Source organism: Ascaphus truei, chromosome 4 (assembly GCF_040206685.1).
Source record: "Ascaphus truei isolate aAscTru1 chromosome 4, aAscTru1.hap1, whole genome shotgun sequence".
In the NCBI taxonomy this organism is placed as follows: Eukaryota; Metazoa; Chordata; class Amphibia; order Anura; family Ascaphidae; genus Ascaphus; species Ascaphus truei.
Window position 1 is genome coordinate 295843156 of NC_134486.1, and position 19489 is coordinate 295862644.

At 39.6% G+C, this 19489-nt stretch overlaps 1 protein-coding gene across 4 annotated transcripts in view; it reads right to left on the reverse strand.

Moving 5' to 3' along the window:
• Positions 1–3908: 3908 nt before the first annotated feature.
• Positions 3909–19489, reverse strand: part of LOC142493531 (amine sulfotransferase-like) — a 34743-nt gene continuing 19162 nt past the window's right edge. For 2 of the 4 annotated variants that reach the window (XM_075597699.1, XM_075597700.1), the window contains 6 exons: positions 17593–17769; positions 16741–16952; positions 14827–14953; positions 11842–11936; positions 7431–7611; positions 3909–4228 (listed from right to left, as the gene is read on the reverse strand). In XM_075597699.1, coding sequence (XP_075453814.1) covers positions 4104–4228; positions 7431–7611; positions 11842–11936; positions 14827–14953; positions 16741–16952; positions 17593–17749 — 897 coding nt within the window. In that variant the 5' untranslated portion in view covers positions 17750–17769 and the 3' untranslated portion in view covers positions 3909–4103. Of the gene's footprint in view, positions 4229–7430; positions 7612–8772; positions 10610–11841; positions 11937–14826; positions 14954–15137; positions 15208–16740; positions 16953–17592; positions 17770–19489 lie in introns of those variants that run through there. The other 2 variants (XM_075597701.1, XR_012801131.1) reach the window with 2 other exon arrangements.

Genomic DNA, 19489 nt, shown 5'->3' on the forward strand with positions numbered 1-19489 from the left:
AGGACGGCCTGTAGTCGAGGTCAGGCAACAGTCCACACGTGTAGTTTCAGGATAAATGAAAACGTTCAATGGCTTTATTTCTCCACAGCAACATAACATGCGGGTACACTGTCCCTTTAAACAAAGCAAATCCTGCTCCCCATTGGGAGAAACTGACTAACACAGCAGGCCTATCTAGCAGGCTGGCTGGCTAAACCATAAGCAAACCGTAAGAGTCTTTTAAGCAGTCAGAAAAACAAAGGAAAAAGTCTTACTTTGGTTGCAGTAAGTAGTGTGCTGTATCCATCTGGCTAGCAGCACATATATCCGTGTGCTCTGGTCTGATAGAGCCAGCTACATTTAATATTCAAGGACTCCTTTTCCACAGGCTCCGTACCAGAGATTGGCGTAAAGCAGATGTGGTGCCTATATTTAAAAAGGGAGCTAGATCATAACCGGGAAATTACAGACCTGTAAGCCTGACTTCAAAAGAGGGGAAGCTACTTGAAGGGATAATATTCAGGAATACCTAATGGAAAAAAATTATTAGTAATAGTCAGCATGGATTTATGAAGGATAGATCATGCCAAACTAACCTTATTTGTTTCTATGAGGAGGTAAGTAGGAATTTAAACCAGGGTAATGCAGTTGATGTGGTCTACTTAGATTTTGCAAAGGCTTGTGATATGGTTCCACACGAGGTTTGTGTACAAAGTAAAGAAAATTGGACAAATATATGATCCTGAATTTAAAACTGGTTGAAGGATAGACAACAGAGGTTTGTCATAAATGGAACTTTTTCAAGTTGGGCTAAAGTCGTGAGTGGAGTACATCAGGGGTCGGTACTGGGACCAATAAGCTTTTTAACTTGTTTATTAATGATCTTGAGGTTGGCATAGAGAGCAAAGTCTCCATATTCTATGAGCATGATGCACCCACTGTACCAATGAATGGGGGAGGGTAGGGGTAGACACACGTGGGGACCACCCGAGGACACCCGGACACCCACAGGAACCCCCCGAGGACCCCCAGACACACGTAGAGACCACCTGAGGGCCCCAAGACACCCACGGAGACCACCCGAGGGCCCCCAGACACCCGCGTGGACCACCAGAGGACCCCAATGGTGCCCCCGGACACCCGTGGGGACCACCCGAGGGCCCCCAGACACCCGCAGGGTTCACCCGAATGCCCCCAGACACCCGCAGGGACCACCCAAGGGCACCTAGACACCTGCGGGGACCACCTGAGGGCCCCCAGACACCTGTGGGGACCACCCAAGAATCCCCGGACACCCGTGGGAACCAGCCGGGGACACCCGCCGGCCTCTTGTATTAATGCTGTGCAAAAAAACATAAACAATGCTTTTATTCATGGCTCAATCTCTTTTGTGCTAGCCCTTAGCTGGTGAAAAGAAATAGTGAGCTTTAAAAGTACGATTCACTTATCACTGCTTTGTGAATTGCACAGCAGGCAGGATCGCGCTATAAAGGCATTTATCTCACTTAAAAACACTTATCACTGCTTTGCGCATAGTCCTCAAAATGTGTATTGGGTGATTTTGAGATTTAGAGTCAACGTACTGATTCATATGAGATATGTAACACCACAAATCATAGCTATACGAGTACTGTATATAAAGCTTGTTATAATTAATTACCACTGTGTTATGTCTATTCACTAAAGTCTCACACAACATGTACCACACACTATAAGAATTAAACAGTAACCCATAGGACTCAGGCTCTCACCTCAGTGATAGGCCATATAATCTGAGGTAAAATAAAGAGGGGTTACATCCACATATCTTTTCTATTCATTTTTCGTATTACAATCAATTCACTGCGCCCCAAAAAGTCCATTCCTGCTTTTAGTTTTTTAATAAATCTAGAGCGCTATCGGGGTTGGCAAATAATCCTGATATTTAAATTGTCCCTTTCTTTAGGTAATACACAGATTGAGCTGTAACCCCAGAACAACATGGCTGAATCCTCTAACTGAAGCATGATTATGTTTGAGGTGGAAAATACAATTTACATAGGATGTTTTTTTCCCAAACATTTTTAAAACATGATTTGTAACCAGACCTTAAAAGATTGTGAAAGAAAAGTGTTTTAGCGCAAATATCTTCACAGTATCAAAAATCCTTGTGTCTTAAAGTGAATGTATCGCCCATAGATTGAATGCAGCTCCAAATACACAAACTGTAATAAGGATCTGTAATAAAATATACCAGGTGAATCAGAGCACCCTAATTCACTTTGGCCCTTCAAAAGATATATTGAGGTTTGCATTTGGTAATACAGTTAGCGCAAAGATTTAAAAAACAAACAAAACACACAATTGTGAGCATATTCAAGTCTCAGATTAACCTGCCTTTCCCCATAGTCACTCAGCATACAATGATTCCACTACAGCAAGGGGTAAGAACGTGCAAATTAGAACTCTCAGTGTGGCACTTTTGACTTCTTATCCAATTTAATATGGTTCCATTATAAGCTTTCAGTATTTCTTTACACAGATTGTACAACAAACCTACTCACATACAGCTATGGAAGGATGGTTACTAGCATTACATTGTGAAGCTGGTAGTTGCTACAAACTAGTTACACAAAGTAAGTTATGGTGCATCAACTGATGCACAAAAGGTCCAAACAGCTGTCTGTGACCAGGTTTGCTGACCATGCACTTTAATCCAGGCTATGATGAAAAAGCTGTCATATGGCAGGCATTAGGTTATAAAGAATGATGTTAGAATGGATAAGAAACAAAAAGTGACATACTGTGGGCCCGATGCACTAAGCTTCATTAGGCTAACGACATGCAATAGAGGCATTCCCCCGGTTATTTAGGTCATACTTAAAGATGGCATTACCGTATCCATACCATGAAATATAGGTTACTCTTAGGCAAGGTATGCTTAATGCCAGGTTATTGGAAGTTAATGCAACATAGTGCTACCTTACTGTACTTAACACAATATAGGGCTAATTTATGTAAGGCAATGTAGTTTTAATTTAACCTGATGGTAAGCCCATGCTAATTAGTTGGAGAACAGCCATTGTTTTTGCATATCATTAATTTTGTGGATATGCATTCAACGCAGGGAAAAGAATATCTGTTACTTATTTAGGTAACCTGGCTGCAGTGGAAGCATTGTATGCCATGCGAATATGGGGCAAAGCAGGTTTGTGGTCCTGTCTGGGGCATAGGAATATGCTCAGAAGTAATCTTTATCATTGCTGTATGCCAGTGGTAAGCAACATAATATACCCTAAGGGCCGCATGTGTGGCCATTAAACCCTAAAAAGGGCCACACATTACCCACATATACTGTATATGTGTTACACAGACAGAATTAGGGCAGTCCAGTCAGCATCGACATGCCAGCGCACTGATGGAAACTGTACCACTGCTCTACTTACAATTGGAACTAGTGATGAGCACGATCATTAGGCAGCAAAAGGAGTGGGAAGAAGCTATATCCACAACAGCAAGATCTCCACTCCCTCTGCACTGCTGAGAGCAGGCAGCTGGATTAACCCGTGGTTGGGGGTCACAGGTGAAGCCCCCACCATGGGCTTCATGTGGCCCCTAAGCTGCCTGTTGCCCACTAGTGCTCTACGCTGTCCGGTGGAGGGTTTGTGGCACTTTTTTACGCACCATAACTTATTTTGTACACCTTGTTTGAAATTCAGGTAGAAAGTGCATTATCTTCATGCAAAGAAAACACTAAATACTGCTGTGCTGTCACAAAGAAGTCAGGTAGAGTGTTTAACAGTTTAACAGTGGTTTGCTATGGACCTGATTTAAACAAGGCATTGGAGTACAGGCGCCCTGAAGGCAAACACTAGCTTGGTTTAAATCATCAGAAGATACTGTAAACAGCTGCACAAGTTAGCAGAATTAACTCATTTATAGTAACTCAATTATTTTTTATTTAATTTTTATTCATTTACTCATTATTCAGAATGAATGGGTTGCAGGCAGACACCCCTGACAGTGAAGGAATTGTAATTGTGCAAAATGACTTAAAGGAGCCTGGATTTAATTTGCTTGCTCCAGGAGCACTATCATTATTTTCAGTCCAATCTGTGATTTCCAAACAAAGACTCTTCCAGGGTTCATTTTTCTTCATGAATATCCCAGATTAATTTGAGCGGAAAATCGTTAGTCTTCTCCAGAAAAACCTTATCAAACCTCTCGTTCTGTGCCACAGTCAATATATTTTTCCAATCCCCGATGGTGCCTGGTCAGGGATACAGAGAGATGTGATAAATAGATCACATTACACACAGTACATTTACCAACCAGCAATACATTGAGAATTAACATTTAATATCCCAAATATTATTCTGTCTCTTCAGGCTCGTTATTTAAATCGAGGGGTTCCCTTAATCCAATCGTATGGATGGTGCAGTAGGTACGAAACACAGGAAGAAATAGAGTGAGCACTCAATACCCCTATGTAGTAATGATGGTGTAGATAGAGTGAATGAAAATGTAGTGTTTTAATTGATAACTTAAAATATAGTGAGCAAATCAACTAAGAACAGTGAAATTTTCAGATTTCATTCTGCAAATTAAAATGTCACCAGAGTCTGAATTTCTATAGGTATATGGTATCTCTTTATACCAATTGAAGGGTTCAATAACAAAGTGGTAATTACTGAGCTATGAGCCTGCCGCTTTCTAATAATGTACTCTCATAATGTTTGGCTACGGCTATTATGTGTAACAGGGTATGTCCCATTGTGCCTCTCTTTCCCCATAGTATATCTGTTATGTAAGTCCCTAATAAGTTCAGGGCATTAACAGGTTAAACTGTGGGCTCTTGACACCCCTTGTGCTCCTCCTTTGATGGACAGTAGTGCGGTGATGACTCATGGCCTGTGTGAAGCCTATCAGGGATAGGTACAGTCCATGGGCCCGCCCCTGCTTGCTAAAGAAGAGGTAGAGCCAAAACGTATTCAGTCATGCTCTGGAGAGAGAGGAGAGAGCATGGGCTGTCAGACTCTCCCATTGCGAGGATGAGCTGGCCCACCCCAGGCGTAGGCCTGGAGAACATCAGACTCATTGCCCCCTACTACCGGGGTATGCACCATCTAGAGGGATCGGAAGTCCTCTGGATATGCATTCACTGTATATAAGAAATGCAGTAGATGCGATACAATAAAGACCCTTCTTCATCTTTCACCTGCCTGAGTGTCAGTTCCTGGGTAGAGTGGAATAAGTATGCAGTGGTGGGAACTGACCTCAGGACACCCACGAGCCCTTTACTGCTGGAGGTGTACAGCACCAGAGATGAGAACTAAAGAAGAAGAAAGTAGCCTGTCCTGGTCTCAATGTAATGCAGATCGCTCCCAGTCTCCTGAACCAACAGGTAAAGCACCACACACCCATGTAGTAGTATGTAAATCTCCCAGACGGGTGGGGGGGTGTGGATTTGAGACAAGAGACACATTCAGCTATACCTGGCACTGTGTGTTAGACGTTTACATGCATCAGATAAGTGGGTGCCTAAATGTGGATATAATACAAGTAATAACTGTATGGTATAATACAACTCTCATAGGTATGGCACCTTTTAGTGTCTGCAATTCAAATTCATACATGCCTTAATAGGTCAATGGGTTGCAACGCTAATTGTTGGCCATTATAATATACTTGGTATTTCCACCATGAAATCACTGCAATGACAGTGAAAGTGATACTGAGATAATGAGCTGTAATACGGGAGTTATTTCTGCATGTAATTGACAGTGAATCTGGCGTTAACTTAATGAAATGAAAGCCTGTTCCTGTATGGGTTAGCGTAGCGTTTTATCATTTATTTAACACTGCTTAGTGATTCTGAGAATAATTCTTAAGCTACCCTCAGCCACGTGGCCCCTTCCTATAGAATCTGGGCCTGTCCTGCTGTCCGAATTAAAAGGCGCTGATTTTAAAGAATGCATCAAGGCCAGAACAGAACTAGAGCAGACCAGTCCCCACAAAACTCCACTAATGAAGCGCTAATGACAGGACGTTATCCCAATCATTAAAGGACAGTATTTTCTCTGAGATTAAGGCTATTCACAAAGCTAATTGTATGCAAAAACCACGGCTGTTGTATATCTAATTAGCATAGGATTAATGTCATGTTCATTTAGCGCTGCAGAGAGACAGAGACACACGGAGAGACACCTGTGCACAAGAAGGAGTACACCTGAGATACATGCCAATTTGGACATGCACAATATATTTAAATGACTTAAATTAGCATATTTCCCCAGTAACTCAGATGTGCTCCTTATTGAGCACAGGTCTCTTTTCACATGTTGTTTAAAGGTGTGTTTGGAGTTGTATACATGCATCTTCAAACTCCAGCAAAAAGTTGTCTGCACTGCCCTTTTCGGCCAAAAAAATCCCCGCACTTAACACTGCGTCCCTGAGCTTTGAAATGACCCATTAGCACTTATAAAGGCATTAACACTGTGTTAAGGAATTAACGAGCTCTGTGAATCTTGGCCAAAGTGTTGTGTTGAATCTATCTTTTGTGCCTGGTTTCCACGCAGGGCTGGGGTGCCGCTGCTCTTCGTAACCAGCAGGGTTGGTGCAGAACAATTGGTGTGTTTGTAGTAGTATCTACTAGAGATGGGGATTCATTTTTTTTGTGCCGTATTGGGATGTGCCTCGGATCGGCCGGTTCCTTTGGTCCGCGGCTTTCTGCGGATCAATATCTAATAGGGCGATCACCATCTCGAATTTTTATTTTAGAGAGCAATCCAAAATCTGTTGTCAGATTGTTCAAGAGAGAAATAGAGAGAGACAGAGAGAGAGAGATAAATACAGAGAGAGAGAGAGAGAGAGAGAGAGAGAGAGAGAGAGAGAGAGAGAGAGAGAGAGACAGGGAGACAAGAAGAGAGAGAGACAGAGAGACAAGAAGAGAGAGAGACAGAGAGACAGAGAAACAGAGACAGAGAGAGAGACAGAGACAGAGAGAGACAGAGAGAGACAGAGAGAGACAGAGAGAGACAGAGAGAGACAGAGAGAGACAGAGAAAGAGAGAGAGACAGAGACATATAGAGAGAGAGAGAGACAGAGACATACAGAGCGAGAGACAGAGAGACAGAGAGAGACAGAAGCAGAGACATACAGAGACAGAGACATACAGAGACAGAGACAGAGAGAGACAGAGAGACACAGAGAGAGAGAGAGAGAGAGAGAGACAGAGACATACAGAGAGAGAGAGACAGAGAGACTAAGAGACAAGACAGAGAGAGATAAAGGATCAGTACAGCCAAATACACATTGAAATAATATATATTCCCAAACTATTTGAAACTGTCAACCACAATAAGAAATTACAGTGTAGATTGAATCACCACATCTCCATATCCAGTACAGCTATTGGAATTTGGAACTAAAGTTTCTTCTTGTGTGAGCACATGCACCTGTGCCAAATGTACCTTTGCGAACGAAAGCTCCTTTCTTTTTGTTCAAGACGTCGTCCGGAATAAATGTATAATTTGCAACTGTATCATGTTTCATGTTTTTGAATGTGGCTTTTTCAATAACAGTTGCCAGTGCCTGTTCATCAAGCTCCTTTCCCACAAAGCGACAGATTTTTAGCACACTTGACCTCAGATCCTGAAATAGGAACAATATTTATGCACTTAAACATTTTCTGAAAACTGCATATGCAACGTTTAAATGTTACACTATAAAATATTTGGAAAAATGAATCACGATGTATACCTTTAAAAAAAAAAAAAGCCATTCCAAGTTGCTCATTCCACAGACATCCCTAAATCTGTAAGGTTGATCAATTATACCCACATTTAAAACACCAAATCCCATCTTTCCCTCCTTTCTTCAACACATTGTTGGAGATATATACATTATTGTTAAAAATGAGAAAATTACAGACATTTGCATCTGGCGAAAACTTTGCTAAGCTACGAAAAGTTTGCAAAAATTCACCAACTGACATAATATTACATACAAAGTACCTTAATACCAAATACACAGAGTATTAGTATTGTTTTAAAAAAATGAACAATTATTCTTTGGGGCTATTCATTAAACTGTGCTTGTGCTGATAGGGCATTATCTCATGGGAACTTCCACTGAAGTCAGTAGTAGATTCCGTGCAAAAGTGACCAGATTTGCACAATCAGTTAAAAGAATCAACTTTGTCTATGTTGCCTAGCCTCCGGCCGCTACTTCTTTTCTGGGGCCCTACCAGTGTAAGTCCTGTTAGGTGCAGGCAGTGGATGGGTTAATTCCTTCAGAAAGGCCTTGTGTGCTTTTGCAGCCTTAGAGCCATTGATGTATCTAAGGGCGAGCCTAGCAACAGCCAGAGAGTGTCAGCCTGAGGGGTGGATACTGATTGGGCCATATACTGGATGTGATGGCCTATCAGTATCCAGATCTGTCTTGTTATGAGACAGAGTTACAGTCACACCCAACGGGTATAAATACTGGCACTCTCACTGTTTATTGAGTACCAGCTACCCTGGGTCTCACTAGGAGGCCTCAGGAGGAGTACCATTACCATCACCAGGCCTAATAGGAAAGATATGCAATGCTGTAAGATCTGAAGCTGCAAATAAACACCATTGTACCATCATCAGTGTAATTCACTGTCTGAGAACCAATAAAAGGTGTCAGTATGGACCATTCTTCCACCCAAAGGACCCATGCTGACTGGCGGCGCTGCAACCACGAATAAGGTACCCGTGTAAACCCTGTCCTTGTTTTGGGAGTGCGTTACGTTCTCTTTTACATTATGTGTAGTGGAAAGCATACCCCGGAGTTCTTTATCTGTTGTAAAGCGGAGATAATGCTGGTTATTGAATATGAGACAGACAGACAGGATACTCCAGGCCTTTCTAATGACATGCACACAGTTTAGACAATGCAGTCAGGATTCTCTTGGTTAGTAGAAGTCGATTCTCCTCTTCGGAACAAAGCATGCACCACAGTTAGTATTTACATTGATAATGAAAGGAGACATCAGTTACATAAAGTTTTGTATCTATTTTCTTCATAATACATAACCACAAGCTTCGCATGCACCCTTTCCGTCCCTTTAATTGGTCAGTCATACATCAAATACATATAACATCTCACATTATTCCCCCTCACAGTGTGCATACATCAGTCTTTCTGCTTACAGTATGCACACAGACCCCTGTTACTGTATGTCTTTCACTGGGAATTATCTGCAAAATGATCCTCTGATGCCTATTATTCTCTTGTACAGGGGCGTGCAAACTTTTTTGCTGCGCCCCCACTGCCTGTTCTGCTCCAGTGGTGCCCCCCCCCCCCTTAACTCGTGTGGCGTCAAATGATGCCGCGGGTCATGTGAAGTCACGTTACATGACCCGCTGTGTAATTTGAAGCGTGTGACATCACATGACCACGCGGCGGTTTCCATGGACACGAGTCATGACGCCGGAAGAGTGAAGGTAAGTTTAGAGTTGCAGGGCCTCACACGATCCCCCGGCATTTCATTTCAATGCCTTGGGGAAGAGCGCAGGGCCCCTGCAACACCGCGCACCCCCCAGAAAAATGTGCTCTAGTACAGCAAAACATTACGGGGTATATGTACGAAGACCATATTTGAAGTTTTATTGTGGGTCAACTTTAGTGCGTAAAAGTAGTCCAAAACTTAAAAAAATGTGCGTCTTATGTATGAAAGACATTTAGCGACTTATACATGTCATGCACAATTTGTAATTTGATGCATTGTGTCATGTTGAATATCTGATTGATACAATTTAAATAAAAACAGAATTATATATTTTATATTTATAACTAGTGTTGGTAAATATAAATGATCAATGTAACATTAGTTATAGTAACTACATTAAGAAAATACATTTTGTTAACCTGTATAATGAAACACATTTTCTGTGCCAAATAGATGTGTTTGATGCAGAGAAACTTAATTCTGCTTATATAACTGGACATTTTAGAGTTTATGCCAGATTCAACTTGAACTATTTTGACGCACATTCTACTTTTTGGGGAGTGCTGATCTGCAAATCAACAAATAGTCTTTGCTCCAATATTTCACGATTCTGCAATTACGTTATATAATTTGAAGGAACTTTCTTAAAGCGATTTAGGATACGTTTGCCCATCTCTAAATTATTTATTTTACTTGATTTAAATGCCCTTTGTTGGATTAGTTTTACTCTTCTCTGATTACAGCATATTCTAGATTTTTAGTTGCTTAAGTTGTATACAAGGATCGCTTCTTGGCCTTTTGGCTAAGATCAGAATTCACTTCTTGGCTTGTGGCTAAGACCAAGTGCAGTACTAATCCTATCAGGGGCTTAAGTAGGATGCTCAATTGCACGCACTTGGTCCTAAAGCTAGTAAAGAGGTGGGATAAGCCCCAGGTCCACATGTCTCCTGCGCCTTTTGGCTATGGAGGGATGGTATTCTTACAACCAGCCCATTAGGGCTGGGGTGCTCCGGCACAACCCACAGGCTAGTCACCATCCCTCGAAAGAGGGAAAACGACCTGACGTGAACTCCATTGCGGGCCGGTTGGCCAGAGGGAGGAAGAGACGGATGTCCTGGGTTCACTTGACAGCAATCTAGCTGCTGTATTTAAAAACAATTGAAAGCGGAACTGAAACAAAGAAAAGAAAGGAATCAACAGGTTAAGTTGCAGTTAAATTTTAGCTGCAGCATAGTAAGAGGGATAGAAGTGTATGTTATCTACAATCTTCTGTATGAAAAACAAAAGGACCCTGCAATAAAGGCAGTGTGCTTATAGGAGAGAATAAATGGGATGCCATCTATTGTATTAAAGTATGTAACAGGATCTGCCTATAGTGGAAAGATCATCAATTCTGTCTTGGGCATATTGCGTTTTACTTTATGGTGGGGCATCCAGTAGCATATTGTTGATGGGTTTTGAGTTATATTTGATATTACTAAAAGGCAAATGAATAATGAGCTCACTGTAATAGTGTAGGAGCACTCACTAGTCTTCTCAGTTGAATAATAATATTGCTGTGTTTGGGTGCCCATAGTTCGAAAGTTCATCCTCGGAACTGTTCTTATAAATACAGGATAGCACTCCCAATTTAATTAAAATGATAGCTTACCTTATTGAAACATTCTCTTCAGAATACAAAACACACATATGACCCTGTCTCAAGTCCTGTACATGGCACTTCTACCCATTGCTCCGAGAAATGGTGTTAAGAGCTCATGGTGATGGCGGTCCATCATGGCCAGCGTCTACACATTAGGTCAAGTAAGCTAACCTTTTAAATGAATTTGCATTGCTGTGACTATCATGTACAGGCATACCCCGCTTTAAGGACACTCACTTTAAGTACACTCACGAGTAAGTACATATCGCCCAATAGTCAAATGACAGCTCACACATGCGCCTGTCAGCATGTCCTCAACAGCAATACCGGCTCCCTACCTGTACCCAAGCTGTGCACGAGAGGGGAGACTATAGAGCCTCTTACACATGCGTTATTAACATCAGTTATTCACGTATATGATGATTGCAGTAGAGTACATACTTCAATAAGTGGAAAAAAGGGAGTGCTTCACTTTAAGTACATTTTCGCTTTACATACATGCTCTGGTCCCATTGCGTATATTAATGCGGGGTATGCCTGTACTTACAATATGTGCTCATCAAGAAAAATAGTATATAGAATTAAAAAATGGGGGGTAGAAGTCCAAGCCCTGTGGGACACCAAATAAATGTGATCATTTTATTTATGACTTTATTCACTCTGATTCAAATTATTGACGGAGCAACAACGTTTTTAGAAACTACTTTTAGTCTGTGCACTACAATCATAATTTAGGTATATACTGTAAACAATCCCTTACCATTATCATTTCCTCATATGTCATAAAAAGAATATTGAAGTCTTTCTTGTTGGCGTACCAGCTCGTGACATGATCAAACCAAGAACCATAAACCACTGTAAGGAATAAAATGAATTTAATGACAAAGTAAAGATACTTTTCTGCACACCGCAGGCATATTAGTCACATGCAGGTCTGCACATTCCTCCCTAGCTTCAAGTGATTCAGGGAGCTATTAATGCCAGAAATTCTAATTGCGACCTGCTCCTTTTGCAACAATAATGAATGAACATGAGCGACTTCATGTACTAGTACAGAACCACCACATTCATTATGAACTGCTACCATGATAGTGTGCTATTTTATGCAATTATTGGAATAGAACATGGTGTATTGAACACACATACCTTGAAGTTATCAAAGTGTGTACATTTGCAAAATTGTGTTTGTCAATAAGAAATGTTTGTTGTAGAGCTCAGGTAATACATAAAGGTTAAATAATACATACAAATACTAGCATGTCTTGGTACTAATGTTGTTTATGAAGGAATTCATATTATTTCAGATAACCTAAATACAGGACAGATATACCAAACTATTTAATGGGCATTACCAATAAGCAAAACATTTATTTTAGTTTACCAAGAATGAGTGGTATTTTAGCTTGTGTTGCCTTACTGCCCATGGGGATCTTTGCAGAATGATGCAAATGGGATTTCATTGAAATTCAGAGATTCTCAGTAGCATGAGTTTAGTACTGTATGTGAAGTTCTGATCATAGGAAAACAGGACCGTGTCCTTGCAATGATGAGTGTGAAGTGATAGACCTCAGCTATAGCTTCAGTGGCAGCTCCATAGACCCCACACAAGTTAATTTCATCTCCATTTAAAAGCAGTGGTTTATTTACAAACGTACAATTCCACTTTATTTTTAAAGGAACAGTAATTTATTTTAGACTTTTCTGTTCGGCTTTTATAGCATAGAGAATACATCTTTGTTAAATATGGGCCATTATGCAAGCCTCCAATATTTTGTATCTAGTATGTCATGTCTAAATCAATTCAACCTCTGTGTACAAAGAAATTTCCAATTTGAGACTGCGCCGATATCTGGCTTCCTGGTATACTCAAAATCAATCATTCCCGCTACTCCAACCTTCTCAGATGATCCAACGGGGTAAACAATAAATATATAAAAACAAAAAAGGGAGTGCAAGAAGAAAGACTGATTAACTAAAAATTGTAAACACTTTATCAAACAAAATAAATCTATGAACACTTACATTACATATAAAACAATTGAGACAGCAGGATCCCCACACCGTGGACTGGTGGTGCCCAAGCAGTCCCTTCAGGCAGATGATAAACAGCAATTATACCAATAGCTAGATGGAAAGGAACAGCAATATAGGAAGTCCTGTGGCAACACAAGAAATGCTATGGAGCCTCAGCAGCGCGCTCATGGCTTACGGGGGTGGTTAGGGGAGGGGCCGTGTCCGGACGTCTGTTGTCACAGCTTCCTGCGTGTAGACCTTGATTACCTCAACGCGTTTCGTGCAATTCTACGCATCATCAGGAGGTTTGTCTAACGATCTGGGTACAGCCCTATATATACGGATCAGTGTTTTCCCATTGGCCCAGATCCATCAATAAATTTCATGATAAAAATACTCTCTTAACATATAAAACCAAACAATGACAATTGACTCACTAAATTTACAACAATAAATAAAACGACAAGCAACATCCCATACAGGAACTCCCATAAGGGAAAAAACCGGTGCACTGCGTCTCACAAAAAGAAAATAGTGATATGATAATCAAAAGGGTTTATTTACAGTAGATAAAAACATGGACAAAAAGTACTGATGCAGACACTCTTACACGTTTCACACGCAGGGTGCTTTATAAAGTATAAGAGAAATCAATATATGTACTTGAGAGGATTATGTCCGACCTCTGTGAACAGTAAATATCTAATTGGGATAGGGAGTCCCCTTGAAGTTACAATCAAGTGGCTGTAAATATGAACCAATCTAAATGTAATCTAAGTGAGCTATTCCAAATATATAAGATGGGGTACAATTTATGAGGATGTCATTTTTATGTGTTGTGAATTGTTTGTCGTTTTATTTATTGTTGTAAATTTAGTGAGTCAATTGTCATTGTTCGGTTTTATATGTTAAGAGAGTATATTTATCATGAAATGTATTGATGGATGTGGGCCAATGGGAAAACACTGGTCCGTATATAGGGCTGTACCCAGATCATCGGACCAACCCCCCGATGAAGTGTAGAATTGATCGAAATGTCTACACGTTGGACGCTGTGACACGGCCCCTCCCTTAACGAGCACACTGCTGAGGCTCTGTTGCCACAGGACTCCCTTTCCATCTGGCTATCGGTATAATTGCGGTTTACCATCTGTCTGAAGGGACCGCTTTGGCACCACCAGTCCATAGTGTGGGGATCCTGCCATATCAATTGTTTTATATGTAATGTAAGTGTTCATAGATTTATTTGATAAAGTGTTTACATTTTTTATTAAAGTCTTTCTTCTGGCGTTCCCTTTTTTGTTTTTTTTAACCTCTGTGTACAAGACATTAATTATTATATGTTACCAAAGTAAAAATACTCATCATCCTTTCAGGAACTTTTGCTTATTTTTAATGCAAAATGACAAATTCTGCCAGTTTCTCATGCATAGATAAATTGTGTACACATCTCTAATAGGAATCAATGAGTTGTACCTGGTTGTCACTGAGAAGATCATTTCATATTTAAACAATACATTTTACTCTGAAATGAACATGCTTCATTGTATGTTAAGGATATAATTATTTATAGTGCATGTTTTAAGGTGGCACTTTAACTTGGCCCACCTGCTTGGGACCTTGGTCTCATCAAGCTATTAAGTAATAATAATTATATTATAGTCCTGAGCAATCCTTTTGTTGGTGAGAGAAGAGTAAAAGAATTAAGCATTGCCCCTAAAGTAAATATTACCTTTCCCTGACAAATAGTTCTCCATGAAATCATCCATATTGTCTGTTTGCGGCGCTTTCACCACGATTTTATTGAAATGAAAATATGACACCAAAGTATCTTTTGGATTCCTGGTTACATAAATAACCTGTAAAGTGTAAAGGCAACTGTTACCTGAAACCATTTAGTATTTGCTTTTTAAGACATTTTCATACAAGTTACTAAGCATCAGACAAGTAGTTTCTTTCTTTTAATTAAAAATTCCTGGGTGAAAAATGTATTCCATTGATAGTTACATAGGGGAAGGTGTTGAAAAAAGACATGCGTCTTACCAGCTCTCCGGCATCGCCTCATCTCTGCGACGTCACAACGTCGTGTTGTCAAGACAACTATCAGAAGATGCTGGAGTAGAAGCCGGAGAGAAGGTAAGAGGCAGTTACAGAGGCCCCGCGCTCTACCCTGGCAATCTATTAAAATGTTGGGGAAAGCACGAGGCCTCTGTAAGAGCGGGGCTCGGTTCCGCGTCCCCATTAGAAAATGTTGTGCCCACTTGCTCTAAGACAAAGGTGTACATGTATCAATTAAACTGCAACTTTAATTCAACACAAGGGATAATAATGAAAGAAAAGTATAAACTAAAAAAAAAAAAAACAATCCTCAACAGGCAGTCTGTGACATATTGTAACATACCCCAGAGTGGTAATAGTATCAATATTGTTACAAGCAGCAATGGTAGAAAAATACTCGCATCGATCAGGCACAAGTATTCATAGTGGCAATTGTAACATCCAAAGCAAGCTAGCAGCTACAATACGGCTGCATAAGCCCTGTCCTAATAAAATAATTACCACTACTATTACTTGTCTTATTAATGTGTGTATTTTTCTACAATTCCTGCTTTGATCAATATTGATACTATTATCATTCTCAGAGGTTTGTTACAATACTTGTTGTTACGTCCCTCAAGGCTGGTTACAGACTGCCTGGTCAGGACTGTTTTTTCAGTATATACGTATCTTTCATTATTATCACTTCATTCTTCTTCATTGTTGTTGAATTAAAGTTGCATTTTAATTGATACATATACACCCTTGGTTTAGAGCGCAGTAAACCGTGACTATTTCTGCTCAAATGAACAATTGTTGATTCCTGTATGCACCTCTACCACCTCATTCACTTTATGTAATTAGCAGAGCAAGAGTTACATAATAATAATAATAATAATAATAATAACATGTTCTAGTATAGCGCTGCTAGTTTTACATAGCGCTTTACAGAGACATTTTGCAGGCAAAAGTCCCTGCCCTGTGGAGTTTATAATCTATGTTTTTGGTGTCTGAGGCACAGGGAGATAAAGTCACAAGGAGCCGACACCGGGAATTGAACCAGGCTCCTCTGCCTCAAACTCTCAGTGCCAGTTTCTTTTACTCACTGAACTACTCCCTCTGCCATCGTTTTTACCTACAAGCTGCCCTAATAATTCTCCTTCTCCTATGACAGCTGATTTTTTGTTGTTGTTACGATCACAATTACAAATCTTAGCTGTGCAAATTATTATATGTGACCATGTATGTGATTTTACCCAAACGATGCAAGGACTGTACATATATATCCAGTAGTGTAAAGTGGTTTTCTAGGATGCATTGCCAGGGCACAGACCCTCACACTGATATGGAAGCAGAAATAGTCTTATTTACCAAGCAATCCTCTGGCTTCTGAACACATTTTACAGACCATTCAAGTCAATGGTCTGCAAGGTGTTTTCCAGCACAGAAAAGTGTCTTATGACAGGAGAATGCTTAGTAAATATGGCACATTGTGTATTATTGATCATCTAGGCAATATTAATGTCGCCCATGCACCAAGCAATTTGAGATGGTCCAAAATACGCCACGCATAGAATTCAGAATTTGCTTTTTACAGTAGAATCCTTACTTTGCCTTTCTTGTTCCTCAGGTCATTAGGCATTAGAAAATAAGGTAGGTGGGAGGTAAAGTGGCGTGGAGAGGGGCGACTGTTAGAATCCTCCGTAGTGGGAAGTTTGGTTTCAAGCCATGGGGCCCTTTCAATGTTGTTAATGGATTCTGTTCCATTCCGGTGACCTTCATTCAAAATTAAACTCATAATCTGCTGCATCCAAATTGTTCCTGTAAAAGCAAGGTATAAATATGTACTTTATAAAAAAAATTCAAATATTCATTAGATTATATGCTGAGCTATAGTAAATGAGAATGTAGGTATAATGAGTGTTGTTGTTATTACTATTATATTGTAATGAAATAAAATATGGTTCTACAGCATTACACCTCTCATTTATTTAGAAGACTGTAAATGTGTTATTTACTAACCCATTATAAAACCATTACCTTTATTGGCTTTATGTTGCTATTCTTAAGAACTTTTATTGGAATAATATGAAATATTATGAAAACATAAAATAACATGAAAGCTACTCATACAGTAGGTCGTTTTTGTTTGAGATTAGATTAGTCATCAGAAATGAACCACTCTCCTTTATATATTATTTTAGAAGAAGATTTCAAGTCTTGTTGGAAGAATAAAAAAAAACTGTTCAACAGCTGAAGCTACAGTATGAAGATCTGGCATTTGTTACAATGAGGCAAAAGTCACAACTGTCTAAAAATCGAGTGATTTAAGTGGTTGCTTCTTTTTAATACAGTTGACAATGTCATGTAAATAATTCATGATTACTGTCCAGGTAGAATTCATTGTTGATTGGTTAATAACAAAGATGGGTCCATATGAAAAAAACAATAATACATTTACCGGATTTTGGATAAGTAACCACATAAATATCACTTTCTCTGATCTCAAAGTGCTCCAGTGAATCTATGTATTCTGGTACAAGAAGTTCAGTTTGCAAGTAAATTCCTCTGTGCTTGATCATAAAAGGGACAGCAGGCTCACTGGTGGCTTGGGACATTATTCTTCTACACCTAGAACCTAAAAAAAAAGAAATGATTTAAGAAAACTCACTTGGTATTAAAATGAGTACTCACAATAACAACGTTGTTCTGCTTTCTATGCTCTAATCATACTTTTGTTACCTGTCTTCTCACTGCCTGTTACAGGAATGTTGGCACAAAATATTGAGTACTGTATAGAGGTCAGGGTAAAGGCTTTTTATTGGAAACAGGCAGGGAGTTGACTACACAATTAATGGCTGAGCTTCCAGGACGAGGTGAACTGCTGGCTCACTCCCATAATCTTGATATCCCTTGTACTTTGCTTTTTTATTCCTTTACCATTCTGAAATTTCTGATTTGCCAGCTCTAGTTTTTCTCTTTTCTCACGGACTTTAAATTTGTATACTATACATATGTGTTTTATTCCAAAACACAGGAGCACAGATCTGAAATAAATATGGTACAGTAGCTACAGTATAATAAAGGAAAATTGTGCTGTGCTAACCGTAATGGGTGCGCATGACTAAATGGTGCACTGTGATAAAAACACTTAAACTTAAATGATATAGTGTATTTAGGTGGCTGCCAATCAGTGAATCTGACCACCCTGGTCAGATAAAGAAACTATAGTGAAAAACAGATACTGTGCTAAGCCTTCTTACTTTCTTTAGTATTTCCTACCTCTGAGGATTTCATTAATCACTAACCATAATGTTAAATATTGTTCTTATTATACAGTATTACACTGTTTGGTATGTTTTTCTCATATGATATGCTAAGTTCAACGTTGATCTTAACATCAAACATTGGAGCAACTGGACATTTCTATTGAGGACATTGTTCACGGTTGTATTACTAAGACACATAGTACAAGTGTTTCTGATTTATTCAATTATGTTTTTCCATTAGTTACAGTAGCAACACTTGTAATTCATTGCTAGTGAATTGTTATTTTAACAAGGTAGGTTCCAACAGGAACTTGAAAAAGTCTACTATATAGAACTCACTGTAGAAAGAAGGTAAGTGGTCTGATAGTCCGTGACATTCTAGATATCTCCACAAGGGGGTCAATAGACATGAGGCTGACCATATATAATATATATGTCCACATAGGATTAAAAAGTCAAAACAATAAAATGTTAATAATAATATACCAATGCAGCGGCCGTTATTTGAACACCACGCAGTGTATACATCGGAATACCCATGTCATGGTATGTGATTTCTTCCAACCGTACCGCCTAAAGACACGTGTTGACTCGGGTTTTTATCGGTTTCAGAAAATTGCATTTTAGCGTTGTCTGCAATACTGTCGAGAAACTCAAGTAGGCAATCGCTAGTTGTTGCCTTAAAAATCTAATAGCAATTCAACCTGTCTTTTATTGCCGTACAGTTCTGCGAGTGTGTGTGTAATTGTAATTTGAAGATTAACGTTTACGAGTTCATACTGTATAGTGTACATGGGAAAGAAATCCTTTCTGAGGCTTCTTAGCCATACACAGATTAAAAATGAGGACATAAAAGTATTTTGTACAAATTAAGTGTATTTGTACAGGATAAAAAAGGGAAAAGGAGTAATACAAAAATACAACGTCGCTTCTTCTTCCAAATGTGAAAAAAAAAATTCCGCTCAGGCATGTACAGTATGTCTAATTGTAACATGGTTGAAACGCGTATGCGTGTTATCACATTTAAGCGCATGCGTGTATGCCTCATTGGAACCTTGTTGAAATGCATATGCGTGTCATCACATTTAG